This window comes from Hermetia illucens, chromosome 2 (genome assembly GCF_905115235.1).
Source record: "Hermetia illucens chromosome 2, iHerIll2.2.curated.20191125, whole genome shotgun sequence".
Lineage (NCBI taxonomy): Eukaryota > Metazoa > Arthropoda > Insecta > Diptera > Stratiomyidae > Hermetia > Hermetia illucens.
The window spans coordinates 103,037,379-103,055,672 of record NC_051850.1 but is presented as its reverse complement, the minus strand read 5'-3'; the positions used below and the strand labels follow the sequence as shown (position 1 = coordinate 103,055,672).

Sequence of the window (18,294 nt, the reverse complement as noted above, 5' to 3'; positions counted from 1 at the left end):
AGAATCATTCTGAAATTCCGCGAGTTTCGCGCTTGATTTTATTGAACTTCGTGTATGTTGGCAAAATAACTATGTAGATTCATAAATAACATCTAGGGAACGAAACTGCCAAGTTTACATGAGACTATAATTAAAATATTATATACAAAGTGTGTGTGTTCATGATGGTCTGATGGAGTCTGGCTGAGATATGTCCCATTCAAGGAGCTTCGCATTAAAATCACCCTCGGCCGTAGGAGAGAGCACGAAGTCGAACGTCGTCTCAAACCCAGATGGGAGTGGCACTTGCTAAGTCGAAATGCCATGAACAGGGGTCGCTGTTCCGGTATTGCTCGCTGATTAGCACTAGATTAGCCTTATCCTCTGCAGCGAACTGCGCGAGCAGTTGCAGTGGTTGCACTTAATTTGTAGGATGCATGATCATACTAGTCGCACCCTAGGATACCGCTCCCAACTTGCAGTGTGTGCCACGCTCTCACCAGACGCGCCACGATCCCTGCAGAGAACGCAACTTTCGCTGTCATTGCAGGTGACCTAGCTGGCCGCATGTATTACATGCTGTTCGGGTCGTTTGCAAGTTCCTGACATGTGTCCATAATCCAGACACCTGCAGCACTTGATGGGGATTATCCGCATTCGTACCTGCATACTACCCATAAAATTTTTATTTTCTCGCCGTTAAAAAGTTTCCTCGCATATTGCTCGGAGATTTTCACCATAGCCAGTTTTTGGCCTCGGGCATTTACAGAAGTGATACCTATCCGGGCATTGGTTATCTCTAGACATTACGCTTTATGGCCTCCTCCATTTCAACCTTTTTTGTGAAGCAATCAAGATCTCGGAGAGTACACAGGCTCTAGACTAGAAACAAGAGCCTTCTTCCCCACTAACCCCTTGACCGCTTCGCAGAACATATTCTTGCTGGTCGTCTTTGGCCCTAGTTCGAAAAGGACTCCGCCACCCTTCATCTTTTGTATGGAAGTCCATTGTCTTCGGGTTTCATTCTGTAGCGGATTTCACTAAAGACTTCCGCAAATTTCTTGCTTTCCGTTGGCTTAATGAGTAAAGCAGTCCTTCTTCGTTTTCTCGTATTTTCTCTTACTGGCTTTTGTTTTGTAACTTCCTTGTCTTTGGACAGGCGAGTTTCTGTCGGCTTAGTTTTTCCTTTTATCTTTCGTTGCCTCCTTTTTTGGATCCCGGAAACTACTTGGATCCAGTCTCCTTCAGGCACGTCCTCCTCTTTCCACTTTTTCCCCAATTAGCTTTGCAGTGGACTATGTTCGATCCGTTTAGCGCTTGCAGTGTTCTCAGTTGGAAGTGCGAATGTTGCTGCTTTCCACGTGTCTTCCGTACACTCCACCTTCGCCTCTAAAAGGAGATGCAGTCCAGTAGTTTTTCACGAGTTTGCTGACGTTCTTCTGGACGAACGTTGCCGACCGCATTCGCTTCACCACTGTCACGCATTTCCTGATAATCCTTTCTTTTTTGGCTCTGACTAGGACGGTCGACTGCACTTCCACTATTCGTATCCAAATCAACATGCTCAGGACTAGCGATTCTGACTGAGCTTTTTTCCGGAACATGGATACTACTGAGGCCTGACTTACGCTTAGCTGATCTCGGTACTCACGGGCGGAACAGCGCTTGCTCGGGGCGACGCGGTCTCCTGACACCAGTTCAATGCATACTACCCGACCAGGTCCCGAAGTGGCTGGTTCTTGATACACACTGCAATTATCAATTTTGGCAGAGCGAGGCTCACATCGCCCCATCAACGTCGACTCAGAGTTGGCGACGGCTTCAGGGACTCCCAGTGTATCCCGACGTGTACCGTTCATTTGCGGTTCGATCTTCACCCAAAGACTTTCTCAAGGTTGCTACCTAGGACGCTGGTATACTGCCAGGGTGGTCAGAACTACTTACTCGGGCACCTCCGGGACGTGACTCTCTGCTTCATTAGCGACCCGTTAAAGGTGTTCCCAGGGCAGAGGTGAGGCAGCGTCTGACGTTTTGCCTCTGCCCTGGTAAGAACCCGTAAAGCAGTCATCGCTTGACATTTTTTTAAAGTTTGGGTCCTAAACCTTAAACGAGGGGTCCGTGGACCAAAAAAAGAGTTAGTAAGTTGCTCCCCATTTGATCCGGTCCAGCATTAAGTTGATGTGGACTTAAGACCCCACAATTTAAAAAAAAAAACCGATACTAAAGTTTGGGAAAATTGAAACTTGAATGATAATATAGCGGAAGAAAATCCACGACGGATTGCGTTTTCACTCGATATTGTCTGCCCGACTAGCTTCTAATATAATTGCTGGTCATCTATTGTTAACTGTCCTAGGTAATACTGTACCTTCTAGGTCTACAATTCTAGTAAACAATGTGGAGATGCTGCCTTTTACTTTTGAATCTTACTTCTACTGCTACTCCCAAAATCCTGTTCGTTACAAATGACGCTCAATGGCGTTTTGGAAAATCATCATCAAAGTAAGTGACCTCCTTTTGGCTTCGGAAAGTACTAATCGAGGCCTTTAATTTGCTACTTCATATTCGGCGAAAAAAAATGTACACCCCGCTTTTACATGTATGAGCGCAATGCTGACCACATTGCCTCCTACAGTCTACTGTAGTGTACCGTTACGGTTTTGAATGAAGTGCTCTAAAACATACTTCAAGGCCCTGATCTAATATGGATTGTTGCGCCAACGGTTATAATTATTATTATTTTACATGTATGGAGACCCTTCCTTTAATTCAAGGTGGAACTATTACTACATGCAAGGGGATTCACAGATCCTAGCTTTCTACCAAATTTTATATCTATAGGAGCAACCGTTTCTGAAATAATAGCTGTGACAGATAGACGGACGGACAAACAGTAAACCGATTTTAATAAGGGTTTATTTTACATAAAACCTTAAAAACCGTGAAAACTGATAAAAATTACGGCATGACCGCGCGCTTGTGGACCAGGGACCGCGAAGACAACTTCCTCGGACTACAAAACCGACGTTTCTTCTGAATTATGTCTGGTGCAATTGCAGTCAGCGAAGCGTAATTAAGCACAAATCAGTGATCCCACCCACACATTCAAAGGAACCGCGCCGCAGGTGATAGTCAGTTTTCGGATGCAGGAAATCTAAGATGGCATGTACCTTGAACCTTAGGCCAATCAAAGCCAGATAGTTCTAATCAACGCAAATTACATGACCATATCATTGAAGAGGCCTTCTTCGCAGTTTTTCCACGATGCATGCTACCCTACGTCAATTGCGTGTGCCTCTGTTTCGGATGTAATAATAACCCGTTACGCAGCTGACTTAACGCAACATCTTTAGTTCCACTATGACGAGGTGGCGTTCATTGTCTTTAATAGCCGATTAGCACTCAGAATCATAAACGGCGACAAGGCGGTCGACATTACGATTGATTTTGGATTTGAGATTTTCGTTGATACGTCCATCATAAAGAACGCCACTTCATCCAAGTGGGTCTGACGCGAGAAGCAAGTTAATATGCGTGGCTTACTTTTGACGAATAGCCATAATCCGAGTTGCTGATTTCTGAGCAAGTCGCTATCTCTGATAGTATCAGCATCTGGCCAGTTGTCAAAAACTCTGTTTTATTCAGGTTATGAATAGCTATGGCGCTGGACATTAGATGTCTTCTGATGCAGATATCTTCCAAACGGATCCTATGACTTTGCTACGTTCTATTGTTCCTACCTTTTTTAACCTTTTGATGGATTCGGTAACAGATGGTTCACTGGAGTAATATCAGTAGGTTCCACCCAATGCTTGCGCAAATCTTCATTTTGTGCATACAGAATATTATTGCATTTCCAAATATCTAAACGCTGCTCTGTATTGAATTATTTTTACTTTGTATTTGATCTAGCGTTATATCTTACATAGAGTTCTCTAGGGGCAACTCAGCAGCTGATTTGGAAAAATCAATATGTTTCAGAAAATGGTTTCTTTCTTTGTCTTGTGGCGCGCAGGACTCGCGGCATTCGAAATTTATTTCGAATGTTGCGACTACCAGCGGACAAATGGCGCCACCGCGTTCTCCACTCGGTTCAGACCTCGCCACAGGAGTGGAGATCAGAGAGTGCCATGAAGAAAATGACATGACGTTTAAGAAAAAAAGGGAAAAGAGGAACCAAGGAGTAGAGCTGCCGTCAGACTCTATTCCTTGGTTCCTCTCGAAATAAATTTCGAATGCCGTGAATCCTGCCGCGCCACAGTCTAGATTTCTGTGCGTATTACTGTACTTTTGACATTCTTGTTTTAACTTGATGCTTACGATAAGTATCTGTTGGATCTCTGGTGCCTTAGATGTTGCGTTATCTTTGTTGTTCATCGTTGTCCGACCGACTCTTCTAACTTTTCCTCCGTAACAATTCGTGATTTTCAAGTGTCGCCTTTTTGTCGACAACATCACATTGCAAAAGATGTACAGAGAATATTATCATTCATTTTATCTTTATGAAACATGGTGGTATGTATGTTTGTATGTGTTTGAAGTTATTGGCCCATAGATTATGTTTGTATCAATCCCTTCACATTCCCGAGCCTGGCTAGCACAGAAGTAAGCAAGTGCGTGTCGACGGAACACTTTGATGGAGCTTCAGTATTTGTGGGGGAATCTCTAGGGTCAATTAGCCCAGCTTTATTATTTTAGGTATTGGGATAGCTCTCCCCTCTTGAACGTCGTCGACCACTTAGGATGGTAATTTAATCATCGCCTAGTCCCATTTTGTCAGTTTGTTCTATAGTATTTCTCGGTTAATTAACCACTTCTTGCATACTGTACAACTCCTTCAATTTTCAAAGCAATGTTCCTGTAGATCCACTAGTTTGCATATCTACTAGTGAAGAAGCTTCTTTCCCCGATTGTTTTTTTGATTTTAGGGCTACCGAACTTTCTCAGGGCTCTTTTATCTGCACTTGACTTGACCGTAATTTGTCCCCCTCCAAAAGGCTTCGACAGATCTGTTAGCAGAGATCTTCCCCATATTTGAACTAGTACGTCATGCAACATTTCAAAATGCCCAAAACGGTCCTTAGGCGAATAATTATTGATTGACAATTTGGAATCGATACAGTATGAATGGATAAAGAGTGTTCATCAACACAATTTAATTTGCAAAAAAAATTGGACCTGCTCGACGCGAACTCTACGCAACCAACATTTGACGTTGAGTATCACTCTATGGGGGGACCATTGTAAGAATACTTGACCATTGTCTCAAATCTGGAAACTGTACAATATTACTAAGTTATTATTAAGTTAATACATACATATGATAGATTTGTTTACATCCAGTTTAAAAATTGTCAACAACCATAAGATCAATTTAATCTTTATAGCGTCGAGTAGACTGATATGTTCTCAATCCGCACGAATGCACACATTGCTACACACCTTTGTAGATAAGAATTCAATCGAAATATTTGCGAAAATTGACTTACTCTTGCCATTTTTTATTTCATTTGAAACTCTGATTAGTAGGTAGTCGTTGCTAACATCGTAACTCAGTAGTAACTTCCTTATCTGATATTAGCTCTAGCAGTAACTCATAGTAAAAAGTTGCCTATAACCGGGCAAGTAAGTGTGTTAAGTGGATAATGATACGCAATGGCAACAATCCGACATTTTTCAATAAAAACACTTATGTAGTGTTTAGATAAATCTGGATTAGAGAACTGTTTTGATAGAGCTCTATCCAAAATGCGCAACTCATACTACCTCATGGTGGAAAATTGAATTTCATAAAGTTTTTCTTTTTCTATTTCCAGGGCTTGCAGAAAAAGTCAATGCCGTACTCCGATCAAAGCAGAGAAATCATAGATGACAACACCACGACCCCAATAAATCTAGCTGAAATCTCTGCCGACCAGCAGCGTTACAAATTCAATTCTAGCTCTAGAAATAACGACGATGGAAGACGTTTTTCATTCCGCGAAGCAATGAAGCAATCCAACAATTCACAGAAACATGACAACATGCAGAGTATGTATGTTATGGCGCCAAACCATCTCACCAAAGGCGAACCATGGATGACCTCAGCCAGCGCTCAAATGACAAAATCCGCAAGAGGTTCAGCACCGGCTAATCACCATCATCATCACCACAGTAATCTGAACCCAACGATGCTGGACAATTACAACGGCGAAACTAATAATGACTTTCATTACATAAACGCTACACGAAATCCGTCCAATACAGGGAGCAGCCTGCAAAACGGATCCACCACCAAATTGATACCGATGACAGATGATCAGCCAACCAAACAGGTGAGCTCGGAACAAGATCAGTTTCTCTTTGTTATTTGTTAAAGGTTCATTATACAAGGCAAGTCGAAATGGATGGACACCCTTTAAGCCAGTTTTGATACTAAATCAACTGACAATTAATTTGTCCAACACCTTTGCTGGTGCGAGGAAGAGAAATTCTCCAAAAACATCTATGACGATGGTCCTTAAACTGTATACCTTCATACAAATACCAAATAATATTCAGCTGAACTGGATAGTTACTTCCCACATCCACTATATAGTATACACTGCAAAAATCGTTACAGGTCGTTGGTTAAAGCGTTACAGATACTTTACTCAATTTAACAGATACCATCTGAATGGTTTGTACAGGAAATGAAAAATTGAATAATGACCATTGGATGCAGCGTTTCCTATTCTGGAGTGTTTCGGGTAATGTTTCGCACCACGACTACCAAAACCAAATTCGAAAGAGAGTTTCGATAAGAATTCCAGATAAATCTAAATTAACGTGCGCCATCTTAATACTAAACCAGCGGATATCTTGTGACCAAACAACTAATATTTGTAGCCCTCATGCGTGAATAAATCCCGCATGCTAAAATCGCGTGACTGTGGTGCTCTTGAAAAAAGACCCCACATACCTTCCCCTCAAAGGGCATTAGCATACCTTACCAGATTCTGTTTAAGATAAATTGAAAAATATTGCTCATAGCCCATAGCATTGTTTGGTATGCTCGGAGGGCTCAGTTGTAGGCGTATCGTAGTAAATGCCTTCGAATCTAATTGGGTATTACAAAGATTTCAAACGAGCCTTCTCTGAAATTGAAAATGGTGATAACGAACTCCAAACGAGCAATTGTTCATAATTTAATTAAAATAATCTATGAGTGATAATCATTGTACATTATTTAGAAATTTCTCGATATTATGGTAGATATTCTAATAATAATTCATTGTGGGTATTGTCATATAGCATTACAATAGCCCAGAGTAAATGGGGAATTCCGGAGAAAAAAAATTATTAGGTCACGCATTTGATTACGACATTTCGGGACCTATTTGACGTAATAAGCTTCGTAGCACCGTTGAGATCACGTTTTTAGATCTGAACGGTAAGGAAATAAACAATATCCGTTTTCTATTCTTCAAATCTGAAATATGTTTGACTAAAGTGCTGAGATATTATCAAACATGTGGAAAACCGGAAGCTCGACGCTTCAGGTATGAATGGTTTTGTATGTTTCTTATACAATAATATTTGAATGGACATTTGTACCTAGCTCGTAATGTATTTATATACATATATCATGTCGAAAAATGGTTCCGTAGAGGAAATGGTCACTTTCCAACTCGGGTACTCCCCCTGTGCATGAAATGTCTGAAATATGGTCTGCGAGTTATCCTCACCAGCGAAGCATAAAAATCTAACAATAACCTGTTGAGAGTCGAAAGCTTGTTAATTTTTCATAAATAACATTATCACAAATCTTTCATACCTGGTCTTCTCATAATCTTATCTTATTTGAACGTCATCAAAAATTAAAATTTGTGGAAATACCAGTCTACATTACAAATTTAGAAAAATCGTTTTATTTTACATTTTTCTCCTTACACTTTCCAGAATGAACTTTTCAAAAGTTTTGAAAAATTTCAGACTCAAAATAGTGTAAAATGGTTTTAAGCGTGACCTTGTTTATGGCGGTATCCCCATTTCTAAAATACGGATTTCGTCTATTCTTCGGTTTACATAGAAGAAGGTTTACTTTTATATGGCATATGCATATGTGTGTGTTTGAGGTGGGGAAGAGGCAAAGCCTCTGAGACTCAGTGGTCCATTATACTCGATTCCCCCGTCTAACGTAATATCCCGGATTCGTTTATGAATCACAGGATTTTCGTTAGTGGATGTGATGCTATCCTCTGCAGTTTGAGCACATCAGCACCAAAAATCTGATGTCTGGTGCGTCCGTAAGCGGGACACTCACATGGAAAATGTTCCGTGGATTCCGCTTCCTCATAACAGGATGGACACGTATTATCTTGGATAATTCCTATTCTGAACATATGCCCATCTAGTGAATTATGTCCAGTCAGAATGCCCACAATACTTCTGCAAGTATGTTTGTTTGGTTCTGACAGGAAGAGTTTGGTCTGTCTAGCAGCATTAAGGCTTCGCCACCTGTCATTATGAGAAGCTTGTTCACAGTTTTTGATAGCAGCATCAGCCAATGGTACCGACACCCCAATAGCTGGTTCCGGTCCGGGCATGGGGAAAGTTGAAGCCTTCTTTGCTAAGGCATCCGAGATTTCATTTCCCTCTACACCACAATGACCAGGTACCCAGAGTAAATCCACTGTATTAAATCTGGAAACAGAATTCAATCGTTTTCTACATTCCTGAACGATTTTTGAAGTGATCAAAGTACTATTCAACGCCCTCAATGCAGATTGACTATCACTACAGATTGCGATGCGCCTGCCCTTCAACGGCTCATCAATCATCCAGGTTGCGGCCTTTAGGAACGCAGACACTTCAGCCTGAAATACCGTTGTGTATTGTCCCCAAGGAAAAGCCCACTTCTCGTTTTTGTTCGAGAGGTAGACTCCTGCTTCAGAACCGTTTTCTGTTTTTGAGCCATCGGTGTAGAAGAAGTCAGTATATCCTGACACTCATTCTTCTGGTTCGTCCCAGTTTCCTCTCTGTTTCAATATAATATCGTATCTGCTACCAAACAGATGTATGGGGATCTGAGAATCGGAAGGCATCTAGATTCAGTTCTCCCAATGACTCTTCCAATGCTTTGTGCCCCCCATGTCCATTGTTTTCTCATAGATCTAATCGAATTAGTCTATGAGCCGCTCTCATTGCAGTGCTTTGAATAAACAAATCCAACGGCTGCAAATTGAGTAATGCATTCAGAGCTGCGCCGGATGTGGTGCTTATGGCACCGGTGATACCCAAACACACAGTTCTTTGCAGTGCGGCTAGTTTACAGCGAAAACCCTTCTGTTTCACTTTAATCCACCACACTATGGATGCATAAACGAACATCGGCCTAATGATAGCAACTTATGTCCACATTACTACCTGAGGACGAAGTTCTCATGTCGAGGCAAAGATCCGTCTACACAGCCCATAAGCTGCGAGAGCACGTTTCATCTTCACCTCTACATGTTTGTTCCAAAGAAGCTTTTTGTCTAGAATAATTCCCAGGTGTTTCACTTCTTCGGAGAGTTGAAAGGTTGTACCCTTCATCTCTGGAAGGCAAAGCCCATTCAGTTTCCTCCTTTTTGTAAATAATACCATTGTGGTTTTATTTGGATTTACTGAAAGTACATGCCTGAGACACCAACTGTCAATCAAATCAACGGCGCGTTGTGTATTTCTACATACCATTCCGAAATCTCGACCAACAGCCAGTGCAGCCACGTCATCCGCATAAGCTTGAACATGTATTGGCAGATTTTGTAGTTCGCATAGTAGTGAGTTGATCAACATACTCCACAGAAGTGGCGATAGCACACCTTCTTGAGGGCAACCTTCGTCGCTTCCGTTGTTAAGTGTTAAGTAGCGATCAACACCCACCTCAGCACACAACAATCTCTGCGTTAGCATAGCGTAGATCCACTTTATTAGAGTTTCGTCAACACCATGCTCTCTGGCGCCATCACAGAGCTTTTGGAAGGGCGCACAGTCAAAAGCCCCTTCAATGTCCACGAACACCCCCATCGCTTACTCACTCTTCAGAGTTGCATCCTCCATCTGTGAAACCAAAGAATGAAGAGCAGACTCACAGGACTTTCCACAAAGGTAAGCATGTTGGTTTTCATTTAGGGGGTGCGACTTTAGCGCCTTCTCGCGTATGTGACGCTCAACCAGCCTCTCCAGACATTTCAGCGAAAATGATGTTAGGCTGATTTGTCTGAAGTTCTTTGGATTAAAATAGTCATCTTTCCCAGGCTTTGGTATGAAGACTACCTTCACCTTCTGACAAGAGGAAGGCACGTAACCCAGAGCAAGACATCCTCGAAAAATATTTCTTAGAAGTTTCTCTAAGTGCTCTACACCCTCCTTTAGCATCGCTGGGTAGATGCCATGCATACCAAGTGCTTTGAAGTGTTCAAATGATAGTATAGCAGCTCTCGCTTTTTCATTGGTAACAATCGCTCTCTCAGTATCCCAATTCCCCTTGCAACACCTTCGTGTTGAAGGGTTTGCAGAAACCGCTAATTCTCTTCTTCCCACTTCTGGGACCTGTTCTGCCGGGTGGTGTACTTCCAAGAGAATCTGTATAGACTCAACTCTGGAGTTCGTGAAACTACCATTCGGTTTTCTAAGAGAGTCCAACTTGGCCGACTCATCATTAAGGACTCTGCACAACCTGGAAGTCTCCCTTTCACCTTCCAGTTCCTCACAGATTGCAGATTGTTAGGTCAATTACTTCACTTCTTCTTGGCCCCACGAACGTAGGGGCGCACCCTACGTTCGCAGCCATCAGACCAGCTGAAGTGATAAAATCAAGCAGCTTCTCTCCTCTAGGATTGCATTTGCTACTGACCCAACAAATATTGTAAGCGTTCGCATCACAACACATTAAAAGTTCAATGCCACTTGATTCTGCATACACTACCAGATCCCTTAGTTCTTCCGCCGGCGGAGGGCACAAAGAATCATAGGGTAAGTAAGCAGAGGCAACTATAACGTTTCTCCTCTCACCATTAACCTGGTATTGTAAGTTGACCGCAGAATTGTCTCAGCATGGTTGCCTCTAACAATTTTGATATCAGAACGCAGGCCCTCGGTCTCGAGGATCTTTCATCGAAGAAGATCCTGGTCCCCTTGACTGATCCAATGCCACAGATTCTGTTAAAAGGAACCCATGGCTCTTGAACCGGAAATATATAAGGACAGTCCTGCAACTTTGCCAGCTTTGCCGCCAGTAAATGGGGAGAAGCTTTGGCATGCTGCAGATTGATTTGACTAACTCTTATGTTTGTAGTCATAAGTCAGTCTAATATGAAAACCGCCACTAACTGAAAAGTCTACTGCGTTCAGTGTGAATCTAACCGGGGTTACAGGCTTGTCCACCGAAAGTTCCGCTTTCTTGCGTCCGATTTCTCTGGACATCACACTTGGTGGTCCATGTCCTCATTCGCAAGAAACTTCGGATTCTTTCGCAGTGCCTTCCGTTGTCGGCTAGAAGCCTTCCCAGGCGTTAGACCAGTTGCATCCACATTACCGGCTTCCCTTTCTTCAGTTTTTCCGGGTACATGCGGAGGAGAAGGTTCTGACAAGTAAGCCTGTAGTCTCTTCTCCTTTGCGGCTAGAGTTTCCTTCTGCCGAACCTTCCTCCCCCGTATTTTGGAAGAGTTAGGTAACAGTGTCACCGACCGACACCCCGTAGTCAGATTTCCAGTTGCTCTCATTAAGAGAGTTGTTGTACTATCCTTTTTGGCTGACCGCATCGTAGACATCGGGTATAGTTTTTCCACTGAAGTGGAGAGCCTGTCTTCCACAGATTTCTCCGTGGGGGAACATGAATTAGGTGAGGCCTCCAAAATCCGTGCCTCGGCCACGTCCTGATTTCTCAGAGTCACGGGTGGATTCGAAGTCTGTGACTTCTTACCGCTTGGAGAGTTACAGTCCTTTGTTTCCATCTTCATGTGTTTTTGGACACTTTTGGTCTAGTAGTAAACTACCACAAGCTTCCCCACCACGACAAGGTGGTGTCCGAGAGGGCATATGCATATGGGTAGTAGATTAAACAATGACAAGCAACAAAACTGGATTTCAACAAATAAAACATCAAAAGCATTAAATAGGTTTTTCCCGAAATGATGTTTTTCTAACTGGCCGCTAGTTAATTTCGGGATCTACTCAACGGTGCGTTTTATTAGTTCACATATTCTGCATGCAACAAATCGGAAAAAAATGTTGTCCTTCAAAAAAACTGGAAAAACTTCGATTTTTCAAAATTTCGTTAAAATGAAGCCATTTTTTACCAATTTTTCATAAACGTGGTAAATTGTTACGTGAGGGATCTTACACTTTAAATCCATTTTGGATTTTTTGAGATTAACTGCTGCCCATGCAATGAAGTAATTTTCGAGTACCTTAAACGATGACTGCTTTTTTTTTTAAAAAAAAAAAAAGAAAATACTGTATCGGTAAAAACCTGGATGTTGCACTTGCGTTAGTGTCTACCTTCACACGAGAGTTGAACATTGTTACCATGCCTTTAGAAGGTTCGAACTAAGATTTGAAGGGGAAAAGAAGCTATTTTTTATCATCGTACCCTCCGAATCTATTTTCGAGTAATGTGTTTTTCAAATTACTAAAAAAAAGCTGTGAAAGATAAAGTTTTTTACATGTTCTCCCATCTTCACACCAACGACGCGCAACAACGTTTCTCTTCGATGGTGGTATGAGGGCCACTTTTCATTTCATTTATTGATTTGATCGAGATTCTAGAGTAATTGCCCAGCAATTTTTAATTAGCAATAAAACTCCGGCACAATCTCTTTGCACTGAGTTTGGATCACGATTTGTGTGATTTGTGATTCTACTGTTTTGGACTTATTTACTCCTAGGGCTACGGAATCGTCCATCCTCATGTAGGCGGCTAGAAATTCTTCGGAGGATTCTTCTCTCGAACGCGGCTAAGAGTTCACAATTCTTCTTGCTAAGAACCCAAGTCTCCGAGGAATAAATGAGGACTGGCAAGATCATTGTCTTGTACAGTAAGAACTTTGACCCTATGGTGAGACGTTTCGAGCGGAACAGTTTTTGTAAACTGAAATAGGCTTTGTTGGCTGACAACAACCTTGCGCGGATTTCACGGACGTAGCTGTTATCGGTTGTGATTTTCGACCCTAGATAGGAGAAATTGTCAACAGTCTCAAAGTTGTGTTCTCCTATCTTTATTCTTCCCGTTTGACCAGTGCGGTTTGACGGTTTGATGTTGTTGGTTGGTTGGTTTTCGGTGCTGACGTGGCCACCATATACTTTGTCTTGCCTTCATTGATGTGCTGCCCAAGATCTCGTGCCGCCTGCTCGATCTGGATGAAGTCAGTTTGTGCGCCTCGGGTGATTCTTCCCATGATGTCGATATCGTCAGCATAGGCCAGTAGTTGGATGGACTTAAAGAGGATTGTACCTCTTGCATTTACCTCAGTATCACGGATCACTTTCCCGAGGGCCAGGTTAAAGAGAACGCATGATAGGGTTGTTCAGTAGTTCATCAAAATACTCAACCCATTGCTCCAATATGCCCATTCTGTCGGAAATCTGATTTCCCTCTTTGTCTCGGCAGGATGAGCATCAGCAGGTGTATAAGGCTTCATCCTGCTGACTTGTTGGTAAAACTTCCGCGCCTGGTGCGGTTGCTTCGTGTACTTTTCTAGTTCACAGACTTCTTGGTTCTCCCAGGCTTCTTTTTCCGTCTGTGAAGTCGCTTCTCCGCTCGACGGAGTTCGTGATAAGTCTCTACGCGTGTCCGCGTTCTTTGAGAATGCAACATTACTCGTTATGCGGCATTCTTCCGTTCTGTTGCTAGCTTACATTCATCGTCAAACCAACCGTTTCGACTTTTTTTGCGCCTGGGGCCAAGTATGTTTGTGGCCGTATCAATGACAACGTTCTTCAGCAGGGTGTGAAGATCATTTGTTGATGCTTCATTTCCGGGACCTCTGTTGACTGCGGTTATTGCGGGATCCATTTCCCTCTTATAGGTGTCGCGGAAAGCTGTGTTGTGGATGGCTTCAGTATTCACTCTCACCTGATTGTCAGAGGGGATTGTAGGTGGTGTTGTAATTCGAGCTCGGAGTAAAATGCCAACGAAATAGTGGTCCGAGTCTATATTGGCCCTCCTATATGTTCTGACATTCATCAAGGCTGAGAGGTGGCGGCGTTCAATCAGCACTGGTCAATTTGGTTGAAAGTGGTCCCGTCTGGAGAGGCCACCTATTTTTGTGAACCAGTCTCCGCGCAAACCAGGAACTTCCAATAACCATTTCGTGTGATGCTGCTAACTGGATAATGCGCAATTCGTTATAATTGGTATCCCTATGTAAGCTATGGGAGCCGACGTATCGCTTGAATACGGGCTCCGTCCCTACTTGACTTGGGAGAGGCTTCGAGAGTCCGCTCAACTGCCTCGTAGAAGGTATCCTTCTCCGACTCTGCAGTCTCCTCTGTAGGGGCGTGAACGTTTATGAGGCTTATATTTCTAAACCGGATAGCTGAGTGGTTAGAGCACAAGGCTATCGTACGGAAGGTCGCGGTTCGAATCTCACTGGTGGCAGTGAGATTTAAATCGTGATTTGACGTCGGACACCAGACGACTCAGCTGTGAATGAGTACCTGAGTGAAACCAGGGTAATAATCTCGGGCGAGCGTAATACTGACCACATTGCCTCCTAAAGTGCACTGTAGTCTACCGTTACGGTCTTGAATGAAGTACTCTAACACACTTCAAGGCCTTCCAATATGGATTGTTGCACCAACGATTATTATTATTATATTTCTAAACTTGCCTCGAAAACGCAGAGTGCATAGCCTTTCGCTTATATTTTCAAAGCCGATAACAGCAGTTTTCGTTTTTTGGCTGACTAAGAAACCTACTCTGAGCACATGGTTTACTGGATGGCCGCTATAATATATGGTGTAGTGACTCTTCGCCAGGAAACCGGTCCCTGACCATCGCATCTCCTGCAACGCTGTTGAGGTATCGGCTAGCTGCTCAGCAACATTCGGTTTGTACAGGGAGCGCATGTTCCATGAGAAAATGCACAAATCGTTAATCCGTTGTCGTTACCGGCTTCGTCGTTGTAAGGCCCATCCTGTTCCGTTTTTAGGCGCGGGAGTCTCGCCTTCATCCTTCTCCGTCTGCAGTTTTTCATAAAGAAAGAACTCCCAGCGATCACCACGTCGAGGTGGAGATAAGGTTTGGTAATCGAGCTGTTGGTGTTGATTCAGCAGGCGTTTCCCAGGTTTTATGCTCCATCGTGGGTACCAATACATGTTTCGCCCTACTGCCCTTTGACCGCCACCTGCTTTTGGGTGGGAAAAGTTTGACGTGTCTAGCGACATTAAGGCTCAGCCACCTCATTATAGACAGCTTGTTCCCAGTTTTTTATAGCAGCATCAGCTAATGTTATTGATACCCCAATTGCTGGTTCCGGTCCGGGGATGGGGGAAATTGAACCCTCTTTGGCTAAAGTATCGAGATTTCATTTCCCTCTACACCACAATGACCGGATACCCAGAGTAATTCCACCGTACTGAATCTAGAAACAGAATACAATCGGTTTCTACCTAGGTTTCTATCTAAGTACTTATCTTCTTGAAATGTGTTGCGTTTTACCCATTCAATTAACTTGTTTGCTTAGAGCTCTTTTCATTGAAATATGCCTGATGGTGTTGGTCGAACTATAAATTATACCTTCAAAAAACTAGGTTATTTTCATGCAAATAAGATAGCTTCACGGTTTTATTCTAACTGATTTGCTGAAAATCATTTGAACCATCTTTCATCCACAATACCAATTTATATATATATGGTTACCATTCATCCCTTGGGTATAACGCGTTACCACACCTACGATCCGTCGTTCACAGTTAACTGGAATGCCCAGAAATGCAGTTGTCGTCCCTCCTTATTGTGTGACCTATCCACATCCACTTCCGGCTTCCACTTCTGATCACAGTGCGTATGAGTGCCAGGCCTGTGCGCCGATTAAGTTCTTTGTTTGATATAGTGTCAAGCCAGCATACTCCGATGATACGAGACAGGCACGACGCTTGAAGTTTTAGAGTAACAGTGGAGTTCACTTTCCATGTGCTATACCCATAAAGCAGCACAAAAAGAACGCTAGCACAGGACAGTTTCAACTTGATTTTGGTATTGAGATAACTGCGTATCCCAGTTTTAGGCAGGGTCACGAAAGCGCTGGCCAAGACCCATGACCCGGTGAGAGAACGTCAATGATAACAAGACGGAATAATATCGGTGACAAGATGCATCCTTGGCAGACTCCGCTTTCGACCTCAAAATCGTCCGAGAGTTTATTTCACCGCAGCATGTGGCATTTTGGGTCAGGTGCAGCGAAGAAGTAAACTCCACGCACTATGTCAAAATGATCCGTAGGGTGTTGATGTGGTCTCTGTCGACAAGCTTTTGAGATGTTCTTTGATGCGTTGCAGGACTATTTTTGCCATTATTTTTGCGACGGCAGGGAGCACACAGATACGCCTCCAATTGTCACACTGAAAATGTGTGCCCTTCTTTGGAATTTTACGATCTCCCTTACTTATTCTCTGGGAAAGGTCTCGGATTCCCAAAATTTTTTTGAGAGTGGAAGTAGCAGATCCGCAGTAACTGCAGGTGCAGCGATAAATAACTCAACGTGAAGACCGTCAAGCTCAGCGGCTTTACTCCGTTTGGGTGCATTGATGGCGAAATTGATTTCTTTTCTGCTTGGACGAACAGCCTGTATCCGTATGCTACGGCTACTAACCATGTCATCCACAAACAGTCAGTTGTTCAGATAGGTAACTCAGTGTATCTGTCTTGCGGTCAACAAGGTAGCTTTCCCAATATCGAGCGACAGTTAGATCATACGAGCAGTCGACGTTGAATTTAAAGAGTCGAAGCTCCCCAACCTTGCCAAAAGTATCGGACGCAACACGCAGGCGAACGTAGCGAGCATCAGATGGTGACCCTTTCGAGGCCGATATCAGCATCGGTCTTGGTACGCACATCTAGGAGACAACTCCTAAATCTATTGTTGATTGTGAAGTGGTCGATCTGATTCGCGTATAGTGTCGATCAGTTGAAACACAACTGACCTTATGGCAGGCTCTGTGCTCGAACAATGTGCCACCAATAACAAGACGATGAAACCTGCAGAATTTCACAAACCTCCCACTATTGTCGTTACGGTCACCAAGACCTTGTTTCCCCATTACATGTTCGAGCAAGGTGTTGTCACCACCTTGGCATTCAGATCACCGATCATGATCACAATGTCACCTTTAGGATCCCTCCCCTGAACTGCATGTAATTGCTCGTAGAAAGCATCGTTCTCCACTACATCGGAAATCTCCGTTGGTGTGCAGCATTCTATGATTGTGATGTTCCTTAATCGAACCGTAATTTTGTTGCTAGAAGTCTGTCTGAAACCGGCTCCCAGGTGAAAAGAGCGCGCTTTGTGGTAGCCGTCAGAAGCAACCCGACATCGGATTCGCGTCTGCTATCACTTGTCTTTCCAGAGTACAAGAGAACATTGCCGTCAGAGGGAGAGGAGTACTCTTCAGAGTCCCATCATCTTACTTCGCTTAGGCCCAGAACGTCCAGTTTATATCGGTGGAATTTCCGCTCAAGTTGCAGAAAGCGAGCATTCTGAGGACCTTCGATATGGTTATCGAGGAATGTGCGCACATTCCCGAAACCAATCATAGCCCGTTTTCGATAGCCAAAGGTCGTAGCCGTGAGGTTAGCCCCTATCCGAGGCGTTGTTGACGTTTCGGTAATAATAAAGTTTGGAAATTTATAAGTTACCAGTCTACAAATTTCCATCCCTTTTAGTCGTCTCTTACAACAAACAGGGAACACTTCCAGATTTCAATTTACTTCTATTTATGTTCCAAGAATCGGCTGATCGCTTAATAAATTTTAAAGAAGACGAAAATTCGGTAGATTCACGTTTGGCTGTAAGGACATGCGCCTATCTATTATCTATCTTGTTGAAATGTGTTGCTGCTTCAACTTGGCTACATTTTCAATAGTCATTTTACCCATTCAATTAACTTGTTTGCTCAGGACTCCTTTAGTTAGTTAGTTTTAGTCAAACTCTAAACTATACTTTCGAAAGACTAAGTTATTTTCATGCAAATAAGATTGTTTCACCGTCCTATTGTAACTGGTTTGCTGAATATCATAAAAATGCACTGCGCAATAAATGTCCGTTAGATTTCAAATGTTGCCTTATGACGATATCGGATTATTTACAAATA

The 18,294-nt window shown here is 43.0% G+C and overlaps 1 protein-coding gene across 1 annotated transcript in view; it reads left to right on the top strand.

The window, feature by feature from the left end:
* The window catches only part of LOC119647600 (sodium- and chloride-dependent GABA transporter 1), a 167,696-nt gene that overhangs the window by 95,095 nt on the left and 54,307 nt on the right, over positions 1 to 18,294 (top strand). The window contains exon 3 of the mRNA XM_038048626.1: positions 5,796 to 6,293. Within this exon, the coding sequence (XP_037904554.1) occupies positions 5,796 to 6,293 (498 nt within the window). The remainder of the gene's footprint in view (positions 1 to 5,795; positions 6,294 to 18,294) is intronic.